Genomic DNA, 25,897 nt, shown 5'->3' on the forward strand with positions numbered 1-25,897 from the left:
ATAGGCAACCCATACCCATTGATGAAAGTTATAATCTTTTTTTTTTTTTTAGTTTTTTTTAAAATATTTATTGTATAACTTTCCATATATTTCTTTCTTCTCCGTTCTAAATGATTTGACTATATGAATGCAAATTTTCACCAGTTGATTTAATATCTATTGATTTTTTATGATTTTGCAAAATGGTGATATTTTTTTTGTGGTGAGATATGTTCTTGACAGCATTGTTCATAAACAATATTCAGTTTAGAGATATTTATTCATTGTTCTCTTCTAATTTCTTGAGGGACATTAAATATTTATTTAATTTATTTTCTTATTTTCTCCCCTAAAGGAACTCTGGTAAGGTCAACTGTTATCAGAGCACTATGTAATGGCTTCAAAGAATCTATCTGCTTTAGAAGTAATCACCTTACCTATTCTTTCCAAATGAATCTATCTATCCAAAATCTGTTATTTAAAAAGCTGTGATAATCATAGTGCTTCAATGCCACACAAGTTTTTAAAACAACGATCATCCGTTGACCTGATTAGAAGAGTATATGTATTAGATTTAATTTTTTTTTAAAAAAAGATAGAGATAAAATTAAAAAAAAAAATAGTTGAAAAAAATTAGAAATAATTTTTATTTATTAGATTTAAATAAATATTTAACTCTTAATATTGACACAACAAAAAAATAATAATAATAATTCATACAGCCAACCCCACATATTGGAATATAAACTTAATTTTGTTGTTTTTGTTATTATAGTTATTTTATAAAGTGTAATTAAGTCGTGTACCTTCTGTACTTTGTCTTTCATAAAGTGTAATATAGTTATTTCATAAAGTGTAATTAAGTGAAAATACAACCAAGGCGTGTCATCATTACCTGGAGGGCCCATATCCATTCTACAGATTTTGTTACAGCCATTCACAAGAGTTTATCTCATTCACAAGAGAGATTATTCTGACGCCGAACGCAACTCAGCATTTCGATACCAATCAGAATGAGCCACGTCGATAATACCGAGCCACGGTACCAAACGGTGGTACCACGGTACCGAGCCGCGGGGTTAGGTGTCCAAACGGGTTCCGCTTCCGCACAGAATAATTTTTCAGTTCACAGAGCTAGGAATTTAAAACCAAAATTTCTTGAAGCAGGTGGTAAGGGATTTTGGCCTGCAATGATTAACTTAACTACAAAAGAACTTGAACTGGGTATAATTGTTAATTTACAATGTGCCTAAATATAGCTCTCTAATAATTAAACCCAGAACTACAATAATACTGAGAGATCAATCTAGTAATTTTGAAAACTTCACATTTCCTTCATCCAGAATGTTCAAGTTTTTCCTTTTCCTTGACAACTTTTGAAATCCACTGTGTTCATCTATAAACTGGGCAGCTGTTCTTGCTCTCAATTCTTCCAAGCTCTCTCCTTCTTTGGCTCGCTCTAGGACCTGTGATGATGGTATATAATAAGATTGTTATTCACATAAGTGTGGGTGGGTTATTGAGCAGAGGAAAGTAGTAGAAATGTGAGTGAAATCTTGCCAGATGACGCCCATAAAGGTGTGTGCTTGAAAGAGCTTGCAAAGCATTCTGTGCCTCTTGCTTCGTGAAGTACTCCACAAATGCAAAACCCCGGTGGCTTCCAAGTTTCATAGGCAGTCTTAAGCTTTTAATCTAGCACAAAGATCAAATCAACAGATTATCAGCAAGGGGTAAAATAAAAAGAAAATAAAGAAAAAGTTTATTTTTATTGGCAAAGGAACAATATGTAGGACCATTCAAATTTAGATTATATGATTACGGGTGTCTTAAATGTAAAGAATACATCCATTGAGTTCTTGGCTTATAGACACATTCAGGTCTGACAAATTTAGCATTTAATATTTGAAGAAGCAAATCGAGATAAATTATTTGCTTTTTGCAAAGCAATCCATCAATCATCATAAGCAAGTATGTCCTACTAGTGAAAAAAATACCTCTAGAATCCAAAAGCAATAGAGCATACACTATTATCATCTAATTAGTCTTGAAAACAAGTTGTATAGAAGTATCTAATGGAGAATTGGATGTAGACTTATTTGAAAAAGATGGAAAGAGAAGAATTTGCGGAATGAAATCAAATCAGAAGTTTTGAAAATTAAATATTAAACACAATTTCTTGAAATTTCTAATGAGCATACATTAATTTTATTTGTAGGAAAATTTTAAATGACCATGCCTTCTTTGCATTCAATTTCTTAAAAGTTCTTAATATGTACAGCTATGGCTTAAGTGTTCCAATTTTCATTTGTATTCCGAAACTATGATTTTTCCTTGCAGATTAGACAATTCTCTATTTTTCCATGTAGCTAGTTGATATTATCTCCAGTCTTGCTCTTGTGTGGCTGATTACTCATGTTGCAGCTCTTTTTCTTCCTTTAAAAAGTGACATTGATGCTTTTCATATGTGCCTAGAGATTTCCCACAATATTAGAAAGTCAGATGATTGACCAGATTACTTCTACAGCTATCCCATAGTAGAATAGAATACTTTGTAGGATTCCTTCGATTGGTAATTTTCTACTATGGCAAGTTTGAGCCATATATGTCAATAACGTAAATTACCTTGTACTGAACCCTTAATATAGTGCAAAACACCTACGCTATTCACATTGCAAATCATAGTAAAATAAAATAGTCCGTCCTATCAGTACTACATGTATATGCTATAGCGCCTCACAGACATGATATGCACTACTTTATTCATCTAGTTTTTTAAATGATTCATTTAACTTATTTATCTTTTTCTTTTGTTTAAGTTTTTTAGGTATAGTATGATCTAATGATATCAAACCACTTGCATCCACTTACGCTTCTCAAAGGTTCCTGATTCTTGACCTTTTAACTATCCATTGAAATGAAAGAAGCAAGAACAACAATAATCTGCCGCAATACTAAAAACGTGAGTCATCAATCCAGATGCAGTGAGTCCAGTGACCATCATTTTTGTATAAAATGGTTTTAGTCACCCTTGCCTAGAGTTGTCATTGAGTCACCTTCTATCCAGACATGTAAGCCATTTACCGATCGAAAAGTTTTCATAATCATGAATCTTCTTAATCACTTAATCCAAAATACACAAGTCTCTAGCATCCAAAAACAAGAGTGCAAAAGATCCGAGAACTAGAAGAAATTGAAAGCCTTCAAACCAAGCAGAATAAACATGCCAATGATGATAAAGAGGTCATCTACAAGCATTGTGTTTCCTATCCATTGTCCACAACATTGCTTTATACCATTTTTGCAACAATGCTCGTGCACTTCCTCTTTTATCACATAATTATTTATGCTCTTTACTCCCTTATATTGTCATGCATTTCTTCCTCAATTGTAATTTAATATGTTGTTTAATTAATATTTAGTTTTGCTTGATCTAATTTAGTAGACTATTAGCAATATTGTGTTATTATATCGATGCTGCAAATTTATTTCATTATTGCTGCAAATTTATTTCATTATTGTTATTTTAATTTTTACAATGTAATAGTATTTCATTAATTTCCATGTATGTTCTAGCAATATTATGTTCTATTTATATGCTATTGATAGTGCATTGTTGCATTATGATATTTCTCCCATACATTGTGGAAATTTAAAGAAATTGTTCAAAATATTTTTAATATTTCATGTTATCTTTAAATAATGTGAGTTGCTATGACTCCACATAACCTTTGCATTATGGTGAGCTCTTTGATATTGAGAAGTATACAATAACAACAACAACAGCAACAACAAGCCTTTATCCCATTTAAGTGGGGTCGGCTACATGAATCATTTTTTCCATTGTGTCATGTTAAGGATCAAATTCTCATCTAAATCTAATAAATAAAGATCATTTATAACATTTTCTAACCAAGACTTTTTAGATCTATCTCTACCTTTTTTAACATAAGTCAAATCTACTACATCTACTTTCCTAACTAGGTCATCAGAAGGCCACTGTTTTATGTGACCAAACCATCTAAGGTGACCCTCTCTAATCTTATAGCTTCCACTGGAGCTACTCCAGCATTTTCACGTATATGCTCATTTCATATCTTATCTTTAAGAGTAAAGACACTCATCGACCTGAGCATCCTCATCTCAGCAACACTTAACTTAACATTGAGAAGTATAATTAAGACAATTATGTTTCCTTTTCTTTCAACTGTCCTACTATATCAATAGCTAAGGCTTCCTGTTTTTGCTCAAACTAAGATTGGACATCGTTGTTTGGATTAAATACATAATTATGGAATTGAGGACTTGCAACTTTAAGTTAGAATTTAGGGATTTTAAAAAAATTATCAATTATGGATCTCTTTTGAGCTATAAATATGACTTCAAAGGCATGAAATGAATCATTCAATTATGAAATAAATTTTTAATTTTCTCTGAACTTTGTTCATGTTAACTGCTTGTTAAGTCTTTTGAGTGTGGTGAAAAATTTTAAGACAAATTATGGGGGATGCTTTCTCCTTCACCATTTTTTTGGCTTGGATTAACACTGCAATGATTTCTCTCCCTGACCTTTTTTTTTTCCTTTTCTTTCGTGTGTTATTAATTGGTCAAGTCTATTACAAATCAGTTTGCCTTCTCATTTTGAATGTTAATCACTATGTGGTTTTCTTGCTTTCATATTTTCTTGCAAATTTTACATTGTGGTGACCTTTAAATAATTATTTGGAGCGGGTTGAACAAATTTTTTTATTTTTGCTTTAAATGAAATGAAGTTTTGTCGTAATTAAGAATTGGTGGACTGAGGATTTTCTTCATGGCATATTTCTTTGTGCATCTCATCTCAAATTCCCATTTGACCCCAAGACATCCTAGATCAAGATGCAGCATCAAATAGTATAGTTTGTTGCAATTTCTAGGCTAGCTTGTAAACTTGTAGTGGTGAACATAAATAGTTGATTTGTAAAAAACGTATTATAGCCACTACTCAAGGTTACAGGACAAAGCCATCACAACTTGATTTTCCCTCAAGATTGTGACTATGATCCCAAATGTAACCCTAAAGCTCATGTCAACCGAAGCTAATTAGGGAGGAAAACTTGCTTTTCTTTCAGAATTACACAACCCTCTAATTTCTAGGTTACGTGCCTCTGATTCTAAGGGTGCACCTTTTTGAACTCAAGAAGCCAAAAAATGAAGGAAACCAATCCAAGGAGCTGAAGGCCATAACCTGAAAGAAACACCTCCAGCTTAAGTTTACATTGATGAGAGTTTCCTTATCACACCTTCATAAGCATGTTTCCAAATTGAGATCAAATCCTCCCTAGTAAAGCCCTCCATACTTTCCTTTTGTCACAGACATACCTAGATACAATAAGAAGGGTTCCCTAACTCTTTTCTTATTCCTCCAGTGAACCTGCACATAGATTTAATAAAGCATCCACGCTTGGGGATCCCTCCTTCCATTCTTTCTCTAACTTAAGATTGAAATGGGGGTTGCAGTAAGGTGTCTATTCCTTTCCCAAGCCCCAGGCCCACAATTGTCCATCTTGTTGGCAATGTTAGAGCTAAAGAAGCGTCCAACTACCTCAAATATGCCATGGCATGTAAGCTACAACCCTAAAACATTCCCTCATCACTACCCCTAGAAAACAGAACTCTCTCTTAAGTCTCATAACACAACTCTCCTTCCCTCATTAGATCCTGGCACATTATAAGCCAACAAGATTAGATTCAAATTGGGTATCAACTCTACATAAAGTAAAACATTTATATAATAGAAATAATTCAAAGAAATTATAGACACTAAACTGAATTTATTTCAAAAACACTTTTTACAATGTCTTAATTACCTAGAATTATGTAGGACTTCAATGCACAATTTTAAAGGTTTTATGGCTTTTTTCGTCTTTCAATGATTGTATAAAGTTCCACTAAACGGGTTATTTCCTCACACTCGGAACTACTAAATTAGGTATAAGCTTGTTCTTCAGATGAAATGATGAAAACACATAATTAATAAGACTGGCATGATGCAAGATTTAACTAAAATATTCGATAACCCAATTAGGTTAGAATTGGCCTACGTTTAAAAAAGTAGAGGTAAACCTAAAAAGACTTGGTCAAAAGTATTAGAAATAACATTTTTTTTTTATTAGATTTAAAAGACAATTCGACTCTTAACTGGATACAATGGAGAAAAAAGATTCAAGCAACCAATCCCACCAATCCCACATAGTGGGATAAAGGGTTGATTTTGTATCCCCTTTCAAAAAACTTAAAACATAAATACTTCTTCCAGCTGATGAAAAGGATGTGAAAAAAAAATTACCTGGCCAAATGGACTTAACAGCTGCCTTAGATCCTTTTCAGTTGCTTCAAATGCCACATTTCTCACGATCAGTTTAGTCAAACTCTTATCTTTTCCTTCTTTCTTCAGAGCCTGAGGATCAGTCTTGACATGGCAAAGTTGCAAGATCAGTGCATGCCCATCCAGGATGGTTCCCTACAAACGAAATAGAATAATCACAATGGTTATATTTCAAAATGTTAAGGGTAAGTGTAATTTCCAATTTCATGGTCTTAATTTTGGCTAATTTGTTTGTGTTGAGTTTACTTCAACCATAAGAACATTGTTTAAATAGTCTGTTTGGGAAAATAAAACATAATTTTTTTTTAATGTTTTATTGCTTCAAAGAATTTTGAAAAGAAGTGAAAACGTATCCCAATAACACAAATTTAGACAAACAGCTTAAACTATTTTCTTGCATTTCTATTTTAAAATAAAAAAAGGAAACAAAAGTTTATAGAAAACCTAATAACTAAAATTCGCACATATGGATGGCAATTTTTGGAAGATGTTTCTGCATATACTCAGCACAAACGTATTACCAGTGCATCTCTGCAGACGTTTGTTGCTGTTTCCACAGTATCAAACTCAATGAAACCAAAACCCATGGACAAGTTCTTGCCATTTTTAACATGCTTCTTCACCTGAGGATGAAAAAAAGCAAAAGAAAGCGTGAGCTAAGAGACAATGTAGTGGAAACAGTGATATTTCCCCCAAACAAAGGATTCTCTTTTAGAAAACCTTGACACTCTTTATGCTGCCACATTTCACGATCTTTAGGAAATGATCCTTCAAGGACTCATCCGAAGTGTTGAAATTCAAGTTTTTCACAAATATTGACCTTGACTGCAAAAAAAATGACAAATATCATCAATTATTACCTAAGATTGATGAAGAATAATGAACAAAATGCTACGCTATTGTAAAATCATCATAAACACGCGCAGTATATAAAAATCAAAGATAAATGTAGAAGCAGCGAGCTAAAATATATAGAAAGATTGCTATGAAATGCATAAAAAACTGAGACAATAAAAATAAATATGCATGTACAGGAAATTTCTTATTATGTTATCCTTAAATCAGGCGTTATTGCATTAATAGTGCATCAGCTGTACCCAGAAAAAAAATTCCAGAACACTGTCGTTGCACCACCGATAACAATTGCTAATTTGCTACCGCCATCAGCATAAAGTTTCACTAATCCAAACTCTTGTAACAGGAAAAAGATTTCACAAATAGGCCATTTAAATTCATCAGAATGTCCATTTTTCCAAGTTTTGGCACTTACAGCACTTGTAAAACTACATGTGCACCTCGTTGTTTTTTAAATTTACTAAATAAAAAATTGCAGCCTTGCAGGGTTTCACTACTAAGATTTAATGAAATGAAGCATGTAGCTATATAATTAATTGAATTAGTTGTGCTTAAAAATAGAATTTATATTTAAAGAAAAATAATCCTCTATTTAGCTCAAGAACTGCTCAACATAGATGCATTTAATTTCAAAATTTGAACAATCTTATAATATAAATACTTAAATACATGGAGTTTTAGATGTTCAGATAATCTATTGATTATAGTTTGCTTTGTACCGTACAAATAAGATAGTGTTTTGGAGTAATTAGAACCACTTCTCATAATAAGAATGACAATTATCAGAGATACTTTCTACATTAGGAATTACTTCGGTCAATATATTATCTTCTGAGAATTTCAAAACTACCAAAAGAACAGCTTAAAGTTGGATAGGCTACTTATTAGTCGTTGATTAGGCATGAAAAGGAAATGATACAAATTGATAGTGCAAATGATTAGAAGTATTTGAGAGTCTTATAATTGCTAAATTAAAGTCCATGATTGAAGGATTTTGGCAGAACTTATTAGGATTAAAAAATATTCAACATGCAGTTTCGGTGTACAAGAATACTAGTAGAATTCAAGTCATTAAAAAGAGTACACGCTTTAGATATCTCGGGTCTATTGTTCAAAGTGATAGTGAAATAGATGGGGATATTATTAGTAGAATTCAAATTGGATGGATAAAGTGGAGGAATGCATCGAGCCTACTGTGGCAAAAAAACACCCCTCAAACTTAAGAGAAATTTTTATAAGATGGTGGTGAGACCTGTAAAACTTTATGGTGCATATAAACTTCGCCATTAAAAGATAAACATAAAATTAAGTTAAATGTTATAGAGATGAGGATGCTCAGGTGGATGAGTAGCTTCACTCATAGAGAAAGAATGCAAAATGAGTATGGACATAAAAAGGTTGGAGTAGATCCAGTAGCATATACGATTAGAGAGAGTCGCCTTAGAAGCATTGGTCACATAGAACGTCAACCTTCCGATTACCCAATTAGGAGAGTAGATGTATTAGATTTGGCTGATGTTAAGAAAGGTAAAGGTAGGACTAAAAAGGCTTTGTTAGAAAGTATTAGAAATGAACTTTTTTATTAGATTTAAATAAGAATTTGACTCTTAATAGGACACAAAGAGGAAAAAGGATTCATGCAGCTAACCTCATGTAGTGGGATAAATGCTTGATGTTGTTGTTATCATAATTAAGTCAAAGAAACAAAGTTTTAGGCAGGACCACTGCCACTATATTGACATCGCAACAAACATACAAAGAGAGTCTGGTTAGGCTGACAAATAACAAAGGTTGAAAAAATTAAAACAATCAACAAAGAGAAGTTAAAGAGCTCAAGGTTGCAAATCATTGCACCCCAAACTGAATAAGTATGCCACCTCCAAAAAACTTCATCAAATACATCTGATGTAGTGATTAATCAATAATACAAACATTGGGCAATCTTTTTAATAATAAAACTGAAAGACATTTATGGTTGATCCACATATAATGAAAAGTTTACAAATTGAGCAATCAAAAAGGAAACACTGTGACTAACAAATAAACCAATGAAATGCAGCTAATCTATCACTTTGGAATGAAAAAGAAAAGTACATAAAAATCTGCCACTAATGTTATATGGTGAAATCAGGATTAGAATTCCAATAGAAAGCACACAATTCTATCATAAAATTACCCATCAAGTTAATATTAATCTATGATAGACTGCAACTTCTCCTCAAAGAGACATGTAGTGTCTGACACATATCCGACACGACACGCGTCCAACACATCTCTGACACATGTTGGACACCCCAAACATGTATCCAATTAAAAAATATTAAATACTAATTGGGCAAGCGTGTCTTAATTTTTTTATGAATTTTTTTAAAATATAATTTCTCGTATTTAATCTTTTATTTATTTAAAATATAAAAACTAAATTTGTATTTCCTATCCACATCAAATCAATCGCCCGCACTCAATATCTCATTCATCGAATAATCTCATTTTCATTTCTCTTTGGTGGGTCACAACTTTAGTTTCACAACAATGCCGATGTCATCTCAACATCGAATTATGACATCGTTACAACATCGAAGCCTAATGCCATCATCGATATTTCAAAACTATTTCAACATCAAAGTTTGACGTTGTCTTGACATTAATACTCAACACTAGCAATTTCTACACCCACACCTTAACACTATCTTTGTCCAATACCCTCTCAACATCGATGACCAACGCCCTCTCAACATTGACGGCCGATAATTACTGCATAACATCGATGTTCGACCCTCGACAACATTGCCATCTTCTTTCTCGATGCCTAATACACAACATCAACACATGATTCTCAATATCTTAATATTAATCATTTTAAGCACAAATTTTAATTAAATTACTTATTATTTCTAAATTATTTTTAACATTATACTTACTCAACTGTTCTCATGAAAAATGAAATTCAATTCTACACTATTGTTTTCTAAATTCAACTTCATATTAAGTAGAGTCAAGCACTCCTTCCCAGACATCTAAACATCAACCTGGAAATGCACATCCCCAAAAAAATTTTAATGCCCCTAAATTCTTTGATGTCAATGCAAGTGTGTGTGTGTGTGTGTGTGTGTGTGTATATATATATATATATATATATATATATGTGTGTGTGTGTGTGTATTAAAAATTCAATTTGCGGTCCATCTAATTAAGTTTAATGCCCCCGGTTAAGAAAAAATTATGTCTCTCCAACTGAGTTCCAATGCTTTGATCTTTCATGTTGCAAAATTCCCAAGAAAATCTTATTATAATTTAGCATTCATGAGTAATAGAGGAGGGATTCTATTCGTCTAAGTTATTCCCCTAATCCTTAATTATAACTCAATGCATTCGGGATTTGTAAAGTGATAATTCAGATGCATATTACAATTTAATAAAAACAAGAGTTGCTACCATATTATTAGGACACTGGTCAAAAAACAAAGTAATAATTGTACTTTCCCTTTAAGGAGAGGTCAAAAGTTTAAATCCAAACAAACAAAGATGCTAATGAAGTTATCACACATCAGAAGCCATTACTGCATGAAAGTATAAGTAACTATGATAAAGAAAAAGATTATAAGGTTTATATATAGAATGATATAAGAGATATCTTACCTCAACTCTATCAGGATCAATTTCTTCTTCTAACACACCTACAGCTTGCTTCAGCATAACATTTCTCGAGTTCTGCTCACTAACTGCATCTTTTGGCTCATTTTCCTCTATCCCCGGTCTAGGACAAAGTACATCATCTGGAGCCCACTCCAAATATAATGGAACATCTCTGCAGTTTTCAAAAATCAAAATACATTTAAACCTCAAGCTAAAATAATAATCTGTCACACAATGTATCTAAATTCCAAAAAAAATTAGATAAAAACTTCTCCTATCATCAAATATTTATTGATAAAAAAATTCGAAGTCAATGGAACATCATTTAGAAGTTCAATTTTCATAATATAATGTAAACTAGAATAAGTTAGGTGCGCTCACCGTTCAAGCTCCCACATCCCAGCCATTAAAGAATATTAAAATAGGCGTTTGCTAAAAAACACCATGAAAACATATGAAAAATTATTTTAGCACATAACACTTTATTAGCATCAAAAGTGAGGCTCCCTAGTTGCCCACAAGTTGGTTAAGGTGTGATTAAGAATGTCAAAGAACAAAATTTAGCTGCTATCACTTTAACATGATTCATTTCCTGCATTTTATAACTCTCAATAGTCTCTCTTGCCATTTGCCAAATAAAATCAGTGAGCTCCATCCATTCCACCTCTTATGAGAGATGACAGACCTTTTCCACTGAACAAAGTAAGAACATAGAAATAAAGTCGTGGTAGGGCCAAGGGCAGGAACAAAAAAAAATCATCTCATGAAACTAACTAGAAAGCAACGAGGAAATAAATATTGTTTTAATACAAGTCAAAGAAAGGGTGAAACTTTCAGCAAAAGCATTCAGAGATATTGCAAATAAAGAAAAAATCATGGAGTGAAGAGCATGTGTCCCTATAATATAATAACATAGAAGAATAAAATTAAATTAATTAAACTCATAAGCCGGCACAAAAAATTATATTCAGATGTTCAAAGACTGTTTCAGCACAATTGAAAACCTTTTTGTGTGCGTGATACCATAACATCAGAACATGAATCCAGAGAAAAAAAACCAAAAAAAATGACGTACTGAATTATTAAAATAAAGCATGTGTTGGTTAAAAAAACTGCATGATATTTGATTCAATATGTTGGTTAAAAAAAGCATGTGTTTAAAAAGCACCGAATATATAAAGAGTAATGCGATTTACATCATCTTTCTCTAAAAGAATTGTCTTTAGTCTTTATTTCAGAAAATAAAACAAGGGTACTACCAAGTAAGCTTACTTGTAAGCATGTGTTTAAAAAGTCACCGAATATATAAAGAGTAATGCGATTTACATCATCTTACTCTAAATTCTCTAAAAGAATTGTCTTTAGTCTTTATTTCAGAAAATAAAACAAGGTACTACCAAGTAAGCTTACTTGTATCTCTTATATGCCAAACCTTTAAATGCTGCTCGAGCTTCAGCTGCTTCAAGAAAAATAACCTGAATTACACAAGAAGATCATAAATACAACAGAACTTCTCTAAAGCCAATAAGAACTCAAGGTATTAAGCATCTACACAAAACTACCACATCATAATAGTAAATCTGTTCATAAAACACAAGTTGACGTACATAACCTGATTATCTGTCGATTTATAGAATACAGTAGAGTTTGCTACTGAAGAAACATGAATTCAACAGTTAAAAAGAATGTGAAAGTGGGAGTATGCTTGAAGGTATGATTGCAAAAGACCTTAAGTGTATGTAACTTCTGTTTCAAATGCAGAAGAAAGCAGTAACAGAACATACTGCCAGGGAAAGATGAAACAATAGAGTTTGACATGCCTAAAGGAATTATGAAATGCAAATTGGATGAAAAATAGTCACAATTTAAAGCTGGGGAAAAAAAAAAAGAGGGACAAAATGTTTGAAGGACATCAAATAGTAACACTTTTAATGCTTGATCACATGTGATGGGGCATGGGACCAAAAGCATCAAAACCGAGAAGTTGTATTTCCTCTAGGGATTTGAACATTCAAATACTTACTTCGGTGACAAATGATAAGAATCTCCCATACAATTATTGCATCAAAGGCTGTAAATCAGAGAGATGCTGATCTCCATTTAATGTAGAAAATGTTTAAGCAGTTCGATGACAGCTCAAAGAATAAAATATGGATTCTCAAGGAGATCAAAGAGAAAACTAAGCACCACTTGCATCTATACAGAAGGTTGACTTTATCAGAATGCTCATTTTTAGATCAATGATATGCAAGGGAGGGAGCCATCTTGTGGGGCTCAGGGGATTTAATATTCATTACGTAAGGAGGAGGATTCAAGAGAAAATTATTTAGGTTAGTTTTAATAACAATTTAGAAGGAATTAATTAGGAAAAGAGATCTAATTTGAATTCAAATCTAAGAGGGAATTCTTTGGGGAAAGGGGACTGATTTTGGTAGAAATTATGAGAGCCTATTAAGGAAACAATGTTGTATTTTGGGTATTATGTGATTTGTTTGTTTGCTAGAGTTCTTTTCTTTGAGGGCTTCCGAGCAGCGTCTAGCTTGTTTGAGAGAGCCAAGCTACCTCTCTAATCGTAGATCACTTGTATCTTATTTTCGTATTCATATTGAAGTGATAATACAAAATCAGCCATTATTTATAACATTGCTGCAATATTCTACAGTTTATTTCATTTTTTTAGTTCCAAGGCATATCGAATTGGTATCAAAGCAAGGTAAATGACAGCAAAGAAGATGGAAGCATTGGAAGACAAGATAGAACAACTCAAGACCGAATATTCCAGAGTGGAAGGAATGCTCTCATCCATAGAGAACCGCTTTGTAAACTTGGAGGACATGATGAAGAAAATGATTGAGATGTAGCCGAAAGCCTCACCGGAGATTCCTAGGGATAAACAAAATGAGAAAGAAATTCAGGAGTACATAAGACATACAACCGACAATCAACCGAGTTATATTGGGCGGGAATGCATCGGGATGTGGAAGATATGGTAGCAACGTGTGATGTATGCCAGAGGCATAAGTACCTAACTATGGCACTGGGGGTACTGCAACCATTAGCTTTACTTGAAAAGGAATGGGGGGAAGTGATGATGGAATTCATTGAGGGTTTGACACATTCAGAGGGATATTCAGTAATACTAGTGGTGGTAGATTGACTGGGCAATTATGTTGATTTCATTCCGCTGAGAAATCCCTACATCGCTACCTATGTTAACACGGTCTTTATTCGAGAGTTAGTGCGCTTACATGGCATTCAAAAATCTATAGTATCAAATAGAGACAAGGTATTCCTCGACCATTTTTTGAAGGAGTTGTTCAAGATGCAAGGGATGGTTCTAAAAATGTGCACGGAATATCACCCACAAATGGATGGCCAAACGGAAGTGATCAACATGAGCGTGGAGACATACTTGCATTGTTTTGTATAATGGTTAGCATGGACGGAGTATTGGTACAATACATCTTTGCACATAGCCGCACGGACTACCTCTTTCGAGATTTTATATAGGAGGGATCCACCCCATCTGATACACTACGGGCAGAGCAATACACCAGTATCCAGTGTAAATCAGTACTTGGAGGAGAGGCACAAGATACTAGAAGAACTCAAAGAGCGTCTACTGGGAGCTCAACAACTTATGAAAAAGAAGGCATATGAACACAAACGGGAAGTGCAATTCGAGCCTAGGGATAGAGTTTATTTGAAACTAAGACCATATCGGCAAAGGACACTACCCAAGAGGAATAATGAGAAGGTTTTGGAACCCATGGAGGTCATGGGATTACGGCAAGGGACGATAGCAGCAAAAAAGGTCCTAGTTTGATAGAAGGATCTACCTAATTATGAAGTGATGTGGGAATCGTATGAGGTGATCAAGAAGCAATTTTCATCCTTCCACCTTGAGGACAAGATGCGTTTTTTGGAGGGGAATATTATTAAGGCGTCAGCATGAGAGGCAGAAGAGGGGGGCAGGTTGGGCAAACCCAGCCAACCGGTCCAGCAAGAACCGAACCAGTAGCTAGGCTGGGCGGATCATGGAGCAAGGGGCAGAAGTTTTAGAGGGGGGAATTCCCCCCCCCCCCCCCCCCCCCTTTTGTGGAGCCTAGCAAAGCTAAGGTTCATTATGTTAGGAGGAAGAATAAATAGGAAATTATTAAGGGAAAGATTTCCAAATTGAATTCAAATAGGATAGGGAATTAATTAAGTAATGATGGTTGTTTTGCGAGGGAATTAGAAGAGCCTATTTAGGGTTAAGTATGTGTTATTTTCAGCTTTATGTGATTGTTTGTTTGATGTAGTTCTTTTATTTGTGGGCTTCCTAGTGGCATCTAGATTGTTTGGGAGAGCCGATCTACCTCTCGAATTATAAATCACATGTCTCTTATTTTCGTATTAAAGTGATAATACAAAATCAGCCATTGTTTCTAACATTCCTGCAATTTTCTACTATTTCTTTTTTTGTTTTTACTTCCAAGGCATATTAATCAGCTAATGTTCCATTCATTCTCAGAGATGTTGGACGCTCTAGTCAGCCCTTGGTTGATTATAGGGAATGCTTGAAATCCATGTTTGGCATCTTTGAAGCCTACTATCCCTCACTTATGCAGTATGGCATGATGCAGATGAGAGCTTTCACAAATGTTTGCAACCGGGGAATCTTGATGGAAGCAATGGAGGACGCTAGCATTAGTGCATGTGGAGACCATAACTCTGTAAAATGGAGCCCCTGGAGCCATTATTGAACTGCTTGACCACAACACATCTATAGAGTTTGTTCAAGCTTTATTTAGCTTTGCTTATGTATATAGAAGATGCATTATTGATAAATAATAACATGTATCTATTGGGTCAAATGCATAATTAAAGAATTAGCCTCTTGCAGAGTTCCTTAGATTTGATCACTAGACCTTCAACATAATATAGATATGCCTGCATCTATTAGAATTAAAAATAATAATAATACATAAAAGTAACTATTTGCAATACACTGTCAAAATAGAACTGTGATTTAAAGTGACAAAAGAACAAATCTTTCAGCAAATTTGAATATTTAACAAAACAAAGATAAGGCATAAATCCCACCATTCCACGCCCATGATATCAGCTAATAACAATTAAAAGCAAATAAACCACAGATAGAGAAATAAGAAAATCAATATGCCATCCATAACCATAATAGCCACTACCAATTTAGATTTCCTAAACTAAACTTTATTCCACGCAGCAAACAGTATTGTAAGAAATTTTTGCGCTGTAACACGTGTAACATATATAGAGAAAGGCAGAATTAGACAAACCCATACCACAGCCAATGTTTTCGTCGGAGGAAGGATGATCTTGTCCAAAGTCCCAAACTTAACAAACATGTTTGCAAGTTCCCCTTCGGTAGAACCATATGGCAAATTCTTCACTAGTATAACATGATTGCTTCGTCTTGTATTGCTGTTCTTTTTAGAAGCAAACTCTTCCAAAGAAGCAACATTAACACCAGCATTGGATAAGGCCTTTTTGGTCTCAGTAACCACTTGAGTTTCTCCAAGTGCAATACGCACAGCAAGATCATCTGCTTCTCGTTCAAGAAAATCATTTCTACTAATACCATGCTTCCTCACTATATTTTCAACAACCTGTACCAGCAAAGGTCAAGATAAAAATTTCAGAACAGCGGAAGTCCTGTGGCAATCAACGTGATTGACAACTGGCATAAAATATACAAAAATTCAAATGAAAATATTCATTCTAAGGCAATTCACAAACAGGTCAACATTCTCGTTTAGGGTCCCAAATGCCTAATTAGTGCCTATTATGCAACCCTTGGAGCAATATGCTCCAACACATATCTGATCTTACTTCCAGTTTATATAATATTCTGGCAATCAATTCTAAACGCCTCAAACTTATAATATTCTGGCAACACATATCTGATCTTACTTCCAGTTTATAGTTCAAAATTATCTGTGAAGAATAGATTTAACACCTCAAACAACACAAATGAAAGCTGAGAATTCATAAAACCAACCCCAAATAGTTGAGAGAAGACTAATGATAGATGATATAATGGATGGTGAGAAAGAAATTTCATAGCTCTAAGATTTATCCGTCTGTTTCACCATTTCCTTTTTTCAATAACACAGTTGATGTGGTTTTGCTCCATTGTTCTTGCAGCCATGAATCCTGTAACCTTAAGGCTTCTAGAAAATGCTCCTTTTCCACAATCCTTGTAGTTGAGGTTTACTGCTTCCTTCCAATAGCAGGACAACATAAGAATCTTAATGTGCAATATAGATAGGTTCCTGTAGCTTACTTCTCAACGAAATATTTTCACGGTGACTCTGTTTTTCTATCTGTTCATCTTTTACTACTATTTCAGTGGATAACTGCCTATGTTTATCTAAGGGACCTATTGTGCAGATATCTAATAGTTGCTTTGAAGAGCATGATTGAACTTAAGGGGCGGCTAACCATAAGGTCATTTTGGCGCTTATAAATAGAATAATTTGAGGCATGTAAAGACTATTTTGTGTCTGTTTGATGAAAATAAACTTTTATACAATTTTAATTGTTTCGTCGGTTTACTGGTTTGTTCAAGTGTGGTCCATGAGTGACTACCAATTTTCAAGAAAGTAGTCTCCTTAGACTGAATTTTCTCTACTAAGTGAATTCCTTCCATATTTTGTTTTCTAAACAATTTGTTATTACATTTTGCAATCGTGATTGATTTTAGTCAAATTAATTACAATTTATTTGTTTTTGTGATGTGCATCTTAACCAACATGTTTTTGATAGCTTTAAATTTTTCATTGAATTTTTTTTATTAGGCAATTATTAAAGCATCTTTTAACATGAATTTATCTATTTTCAAATAAATGTCAAAAGAAGACGATATCTTAATTTAATTAGGGACTACTTGGAATTGTGAATTTCAAATCTAATTGATGGTTTCATACATTGCATCATTTATTTGCATTGTAAACCTTAGGCCCTAAAACATCTTGTATCAAATTGGCATAAGAGCTCATGGTTCATGGTTGCATTATTATGTCAACTAAAAGTAGGGTAAAATAATTGGGTCATTCAACAAAATAACAATAGATGTATTTAAATGAAATACTGTGACTATATGAAAGTCAAAATTACATTCCAACATTTGATGGAAAGTATAATCGTGAGAAAAATTCAGATTTTAGCAGTAATTTAGAAGATTTCTTTGAATGTATCAGATGTTTGATTCCCAAAAAGTTGACGATAAATCAAAACTAGTGGACATGCTTAATCATTTTGGCAAACCATTAATAAATTTACATGGGCTTATATCAACTATGAGATTAAAGAGCAAAATGAAATGAAGTCTGAGAATATATTTGAACCAGAACTTCTTATAAATTCATAGATATCAAAGTATACATCTAAGCAACATTAAATCTAAACATGAATGTGAAATTGAAAAAAAAAAATCATAACTATTTTAGTTGATAAAATTAATTGAAAAATATGATAGCATTACTCATAATAAATATGATAGCATTACTCATAATTAATCATCAGCTAATATTATTCAAATAATGAATGATTGGCATGTAATTGATTGTCTTTGATTCATAGATTAGTGACATAAATTCATCCTCAAGTACCAAAATTTCAGGTAATTTGTTAATGATGAAAGCCTTACAAGAAATATATGGAATGCAAAATTAAATCTATTTAGTCAAATTTAAAAGTGCAGAATTCAACAAACCTAATTTTTAAACCATTTGATTTTATTTTCTTTGAAGAGATTGTTTATCCATATAGGCATATCATTTTTGTATGGTTAGTCCCTTTTTTAATCATCTCATCTTCTACTAAAGAGTACAGAATCTAGCCTATATTAAAAAAGACAGAGGTGATCTAAAAAGACTTACGTAAAAAGAATTAGAAATGGCTTTTTTTATTAGATTTAAATGAGAATTTGACTCTTACTAGAACACAATGAAAAGAAAATATGTATATATCCTACCCCATGTACTGAAATAAAAGCTTGATGTTGTTGTTCTCAGCAACTTCTAAGAATTAATTATAAATATTTATTAGCATCACTTAGAACATATATTGATATTTTTAGCATTTTCATTATTTGGTTTAATTCTATTAATCATTATGATTTGAATTATTTATCTTATTTGAATGAAAATGTCCTCTGAAAACTGAGTATTAATTATGCCAATTATAAGTCAATTGTTGATGTGCATAAGGAGATATGTGAATTTAAACTAGATGATAAGATAATGATATCATTTGAATCCAAAATGGTCTTCCTACTGGATCTTTTAAAAAACTTAATGTGAGAAAGCCAAAGTCATCTAAAATCATGTTGCACATTGGAAAAATGATTATAAATTAGAAATTCCAGTAAATGGTTGGTATTAATCTAGTCTTCAATATGTCTAATTTGTCTTTATTTCATGAACTTACAATTAATGTGATCGATTCATCTCTCTTTTCATATCCTACCTAGAAATTTGCATCCAATACTATGGCAAACTAAAATTACTTGTTCCTGATGATAAAAGAAATGATAAAATTGAATCCACATCTGTGGGTGAATTCCAAAGATATCTTGTGAAATGGCATGACAAACCTTTATATGATGATTCTTAAATTGCTTCATAGGATACACAGCAGTTAACCACATATTTGCTTGATAAACATTAAAAGTTCAATTCATTGATGCTAAGTTTTACAATCCATGCAACATGATGTAGACAAACATCGTTATTCTTGTAGACTCATATGACATTTATGGCCTTATGGCTTCTACTAAAGCTTTTTCACCATCCAAGTATATGTGGCTTCCTAGTATTGGGTTGATTCTTGTACCTAACTTTTTCATGGGATATCCCTGTGTTCACTCCATTGTTGTATTTGCTCACTCTCTAAACCTCTTTATTTGGACAACTGCATGTTTATCAACAGAATATGTTGTATTGCAATCTACATGAAAAAACAATGCCTTTGAAGAGTGTGATTGCTTGCGGGGACAACCGAGCTCGGGTTATTTTTATGCTCTTAAATAGAATGATTCAAGACATGTAAAAGGAATTATTTTCTTAATAAAAATTCAGACTTATGTTCAATCATTTGTGCTTCGATTGGTGTTGACTCCTTCCAATGTGTTACGAGTGACTAACAATTTACTATGGAAGTCGTCACTTTCTACTAATAAAAATCTTTAACTTTTTTTTGACTTGGTAGATTTCTTCCTTGTTCTCATCCCTTATAAATTATTTGTAGGGTTTTGCAAATGTTGTTGCTTTTTATTCGAATACATTACAACTGAATTTCTTTGTGGTGTGAATTTAAAATCCAATCTATGTGTGTGTCTACATATGTCAAATTCATATGCCTAAATTAACATTATTGAAAATTAATTAATATCTGCATTGGATTATATTTAACGAAAATTTCTGAACTTAAGTTACATTACTGAATACATATTACAAAGCATCCTACAAACTGCTTATGATAGATGAAAGTCTATATTTGTCACAATTTCCTAGTAGTGGTGCTCGGTCTTGAATAAAAGATGGTTTGAAAGCTGGAAAAGATCTATGTGAAATTCATGGCTTCACTGGACTAAGGAAAGTAAAAGAGAATAATTTGTGATGGGGGAGACTTCAAAAGGCCAAAGGGAGAATGTTTTGGGAGGAGGCTAAGTGGGAGTGTTTCTATCTTTGGTGGGTCAGCACAAAGTTTGCCAATGATTTGAGCAAGCCCCAAACTTTTGGTAAGACTTTAGATGCTTTGGTTAGTTCATGTTGACATATTTATTAAGTATGTTACCCGCTCCTGAGTGACTATCATTAGTTGAGAAGAAAAGTACATTAAGACTGCCAACCAATACAATTCACTAATGTGGCTTTAGTGATGGTCACCAATTGCCGCTTACATTTACCAGCAATGGTGGTTGTAAGCAAGGCTATGACAGATGGAGGTCAAATCAAAAAAGCATAAAGCAACAAGAGATTGATATTGTAGAGCATTAACTATCAAAAATGGTTCCCAGTAAGAAATAAAAAAGATTTGAGCAAGGCTTTAGGATTCACTGTTGCTTAACGGTGGGACTTCAATGGCGTCATCTTTGAGTGTCAACAATAATTGTTGAATATGATAACTGTGAAAAAGATTGATGCACATGGTGGTTTCCCCTTAAAGATCTTTTACTTAGAAAATAGTTTGATGGTTGAAATCATGCCAAGTTCCCTTATTTTATCGAACTAATCATGATCAATCGGCAGTATAACAATTTTAAAAAGAGCCATAGCTTATCATGATGGAGAATATTTGGGTCACATGCCAATAATATTTTAGTTCTATTTTTTCTAAATAATTTACTTCATTTTGTGAATTATGCCAGTATAACAATTTTAAAAAGAGCCATAGCTTATCATGATGGAGAATATTTGGGTCACATACCAATAATATTTGAGTTCTAATTTTTTATAAATAATTTACTACATTTTGTGCATTATGCCACTATTATGAATTAATATTGTCAGTTGCATATACATGTAAATAAATAAGAGCTTAATATTTATAAAAGAGCATACAGTATCTTGTCGCATAAACAAACTATTCCATGCCCGTGTATCACCACTAGCTTCAGATGCCTTCTTTTGTTCTTCCCTTTGTTGCTTAAGATTTTTCTTATCATTGGCAGTAGTAGTTTCAGACCTATAATATCGAACCACACCATTAGCATATGTAAGTAACCAGTGGAAGAGTAAAAACTTATAAGCAAGATAAATATGTACATTGATGCAAAAAGGTGTAACAAATGCTCACCCTAGTTTTCCATTAGCTCTATTTTGTGGTTTTGCAGCCATAACATGTAATAATCTTCCCTGAAATATGGAGTTATCCAACGCTTCTAAAGCCCTAGTCAAATTCCATATCACCTAAACAAGTTAAATAGTTTCCAATATCTAAATAATATGCAAGAAAACCTTATGCTTAAAATATAAAAAGTGAAAAGCAATTCCTTTTCACAACAAAAAAACACCAAGTGTTTTTGATCATATGACTACAAGTATATTTATACTAATAGAACCAGATAATTTATTTAATCAAGTAACTAAACATATAGGTGGAAGATCAATAATGATTTAAGTTTCTTTTACCTCGTTGCAGACTCTGGAAGTGTGTAAAGCAAATAACCGATGCCTTTGGATCTTTTTGTATTCTTATCAGCTACAAGATGGACCTCAGAAACATCACCAAATTGGCTAAAGAGATCACGCAATTCATCCTCGCTGTCTTCAACAATAAGCAAAATTGATCAGAAACAGTAGGGTATAAGTTCCAATAGCAATAATTTAGAATAATCAAGATTGATGCATTGAGATAGAGGCAGGGTCAGTTTCCATACTTGGTTGTATATGGAAGATTACGTACAAATAGGCGCCCAGTCTCGAGGGCCAGGCTTCGGTCATCATTATATGTTGCCATTGGGTTTTCTCTATCCATATTATCAACATCACAATTTTCTTCATCAATGTTCTCTTCAGCAAGTTGGGCATTTATGGCATGTTCATGAGAATCTTCATACTTGACAATTTGATCCTTTACATCCATGTGTGAATTGTCATCATTGTGGCCATTTCCACTACCATGATCACCATCTTCATCAAAGCTACCATCTGCTTCTGAATCTGACCAATTTTTCTTGATACGACTCTTTAGATAATCCATATCTGATATCACATCATCTTTTGCAACTTGAGGTGATTTATCTGTTGGGGACTTCTTGGATCCTTTGATTAAGGACCTTGGTGAACTTTTATCAGCCAAATCAGATTCATCAAACAATTGAGCTTGCAACAGAGATGACTTCTTAATTTTACCCTGTTGTGTTTCTTTCTCAGGGGATTTTTGTTCAGAAAAATCCATAGAATGTATTGTATCATTAGTCCACAACTTTGCTTTAGAGCGTGGCTGCATTATTTGCATAAACTCTCTAAGCTTAGAATCACTATTTTCACTGCTTCCAAGATTTTTTACACAAGCACTCGAGGATCTTTGACCTTTAGAAGTAGTAAGGGAAGAATTTTTAGAGCTCTCCTTGCTATTTTCTTTCAAGAGATTATTTTTCATGACGGAATAACGACTCCACGGGCGAGGTGTGTTTGGATCACCAACTCTCCGAGCAATCTGCAATTTATAGAATAAATAAAACAATAGCACAGCATTGAGTATTGTGATAAAAGTTTAGGGTTTTTTTTAATTCAATGGCGTACATTAATTTCAAATTTGTCATTCCATCAACTAAGAAAATTTCCCATTCAACAAAGAGGTGTCCCAACTTTAAAAATATCAAAGCTAATGAAATCCATACATCCAATATTTAAAATAGAGAACAAACCTATGTTCATGCAATTAAAAAAAATCATGCCGGTATGTCAAATGAAGCCGAAATTTCACATATTAAACATGAAAAACTGTCAGAAAACAGTTAAGAATAGTGCATGAACATCCCATATAAGGACAGCAATAACAACATGAACTCCAATTAACAACTCCAGTAACAAATTTAAAAAGAAAGGGTGGAAAGGATTCGATCAAGAAATATATGAGTTCATAGAAAATTACACAAAACAACAAGTCCCAGGTTTTCTGAAACTTTATAGAACAATAGACTAATAGATTCCTATCCAAATGGTGCACCAGATCACACTACATATATTATACACGAAATGGGACATCATTGCAAAACCCCGCCAAAAAATACCATCACCTGGCTTGCCATAAGTCTGATCTAGGGGTGTCAATTTTGGGTCACGGGTCGGGTTCGAGTAGAACCCGAAACTGACCCGGCACTATTCAGGTCGACCCGAACCAGACCCGCTTCGGGTCCGGGTCAACCGACCCAACCTGAATGACACGGTGCCAACAAAAAAATGCTAGTTTTTGGGTTCAAATGGGTCAATCTCCGCTTTTCGGGTCAAAACGGGTCAATCTTGGGTTGACGGGTCAAAACGGCTGGTCAATTTTGGGTCAAAGGGTCAACCCGAACACAACCCGATTTTTTAAACAGGTTGAATTGTTGAACCCGAACCCGACCAGTTCAGGTTCGGGTCAACCCAAACCCAAAATTTTTTGGTCGGGTTCGTGTAGGTTTTTTGAGTCAGTCCAATATTGACACCCCTAGTCTGATCCATGACAGGACAAAATCCCTATGGGCTAATCACTTTACAATGATCTAAATAATTGCCATATCTGTCAAGCATCACCTAGAACAAAACACAAATGCAGCGAATACACATCAAAAAAGAAGGTAAGATGCAATCCGTTGTATATTTTTATACAACAATACCTCGCATGTGATTCTTGAGGTGTCCATGTAGGTGTTATCGAAAAACTTGAGGGCTTCATCGGCTTCCCTCTCGGTACGGAAACCTACGAAACCAAACTGCCTGCTTTTGCCATCTCTGGCAGGTTCAAGCAAAAAAATTTATATATGTATACTTTTTGAAATGTTAGAAAATTATTGGTGCTGGTTTAGACATAGAAGAGACAATAAGAAATACGAATCTCACGTAGTTCGCATGAGTTTGGCGTCGGTGACCTCGCCCTTCTGAGAGAAGAATTCCCTCAGTCGATCCTCTTTCACGTACATTGGGAGATTCTTCACACAAATTCGAGACCTTTAAAGCCAAATAAATCGGCGTTAGCGCTGGGGGAGAGAGAGAGAGAGAGAGAGAGAGAGAGAGAGAGAGAGAGAGAGAGAGAGAGAGAGAGACTTACATCTTTGCAGTTGCTTAACAGCAGGATTTAATCTTAGATCCTGTCAAAAGGCAAAAATAAAAAGCTTTAAACCCTACAGCCTCTTAAATCCAGGTTCTTCCATTTATCTTAAGGGGCTGTTTGGATGCAGGCTTTAGACCGAATTTGAAGCGGATTTGAGCTAAATCCAGCCAAACGACCAAAATGCAAAACCAAATCTCACGGTAAATCAAAGCCGCGGTTGACGGAAAATTCCCTCTTTTCGTGGTAAATCCCGGATTTGCGAAATCCTTTGGTTCGGCGGATTTTGGGATTTGGCCTAAGAAGCGCGCGAAAGGGAGAAAGTTATCTTCACAAGCGAGCTCCCGTTGTTGTTTCCGATGAAAAAATGTCGTAAGCCTCCGCTCCAACTGGAAGAGAACGTCGTCGAAGGAGCGAAGTCGAACAGCGACGAAAGAAGAACTCGTGCAAAACTTTACACTCCAGCAAAGTAACGAAGCCGAAAGAAATAGAGAAGAGAGGGAAAACCTAGTTATTGTTGCATAACGTAATTAATATAATTTAAAATATTAAAAATTAAACAAAACTAATTAAATTATTAATTATTGCTTAAATACTTAGTTATTTCAAAATAATTAATAGGATTAAATATGATTTTAAATGAAAATAATTATTATAAAATATTATAAATAATAATTAACCACTTTAAATCTTTTAACCACCTTAAATATTTTAATTATCCAAAAAATGCATGTCAAATCTTTTTAACCGCCTTAAATCTTGAATTGAATAACCAAACAATCACAGGATTTATCATAAATGTTGTCAAACAGTTTTTAGGATTTAATCTTCTCAAGATTTTGTAAATCCGGATTTAGAGGATTTACGAAATCCTATTTTAATGAAATCTTGGGTGCTACCAAACAACCCCATGACATGTTGTATGCTTGATATTTAAGTCTTTATAATATTACATGCAATATTTATATATTTTCATATAATTTATACATAATAAATAGGCATATAAACTTATATTATTCTTCAAATACAATCATTAGAAGTATACTAGAAGAAAAGTAAAGAGCGTGTTAATGTGCAATGCAAGGAGTCCTAATCGATTGATCATTTTGTGATCAACATAATATATATTAGAAGAATAAAGTAGAACTTAAGAAAATAAAGAATAATGCAATTGGCATTAATTGTAAATTAGAGAAAATTTAAAATCAATAAAATATCTAGAAAGAATGGAATAAAATAACAGGAAAAAGTATAAATAAAAATGCACTAAAAATCCAATAA

At 33.5% G+C, this 25,897-nt stretch overlaps 1 protein-coding gene across 1 annotated transcript; it reads right to left on the reverse strand.

Moving 5' to 3' along the window:
- Positions 1 to 1,133: 1,133 nt before the first annotated feature.
- Positions 1,134 to 25,089, reverse strand: LOC110092850 (multiple RNA-binding domain-containing protein 1). Its single transcript, XM_020817544.2, has 15 exons — positions 24,617 to 25,089; positions 24,409 to 24,516; positions 24,186 to 24,300; positions 22,242 to 23,023; positions 21,994 to 22,125; positions 21,659 to 21,751; positions 21,424 to 21,547; positions 16,141 to 16,464; positions 12,245 to 12,309; positions 10,838 to 11,006; positions 7,064 to 7,168; positions 6,865 to 6,966; positions 6,305 to 6,478; positions 1,540 to 1,671; positions 1,134 to 1,445 (listed from the first exon to the last, which is right to left on the reverse strand). Coding segments are annotated over exons 1-15 (2,592 nt in total). The 5' UTR covers positions 24,619 to 25,089; the 3' UTR covers positions 1,134 to 1,280.
- Positions 25,090 to 25,897: the final 808 nt, after the last annotated feature.

The sequence above is a fragment of the Dendrobium catenatum genome, unplaced genomic scaffold, assembly GCF_001605985.2.
Source record: "Dendrobium catenatum unplaced genomic scaffold, ASM160598v2 fragScaff_scaffold_697, whole genome shotgun sequence".
Lineage (NCBI taxonomy): Eukaryota > Viridiplantae > Streptophyta > Magnoliopsida > Asparagales > Orchidaceae > Dendrobium > Dendrobium catenatum.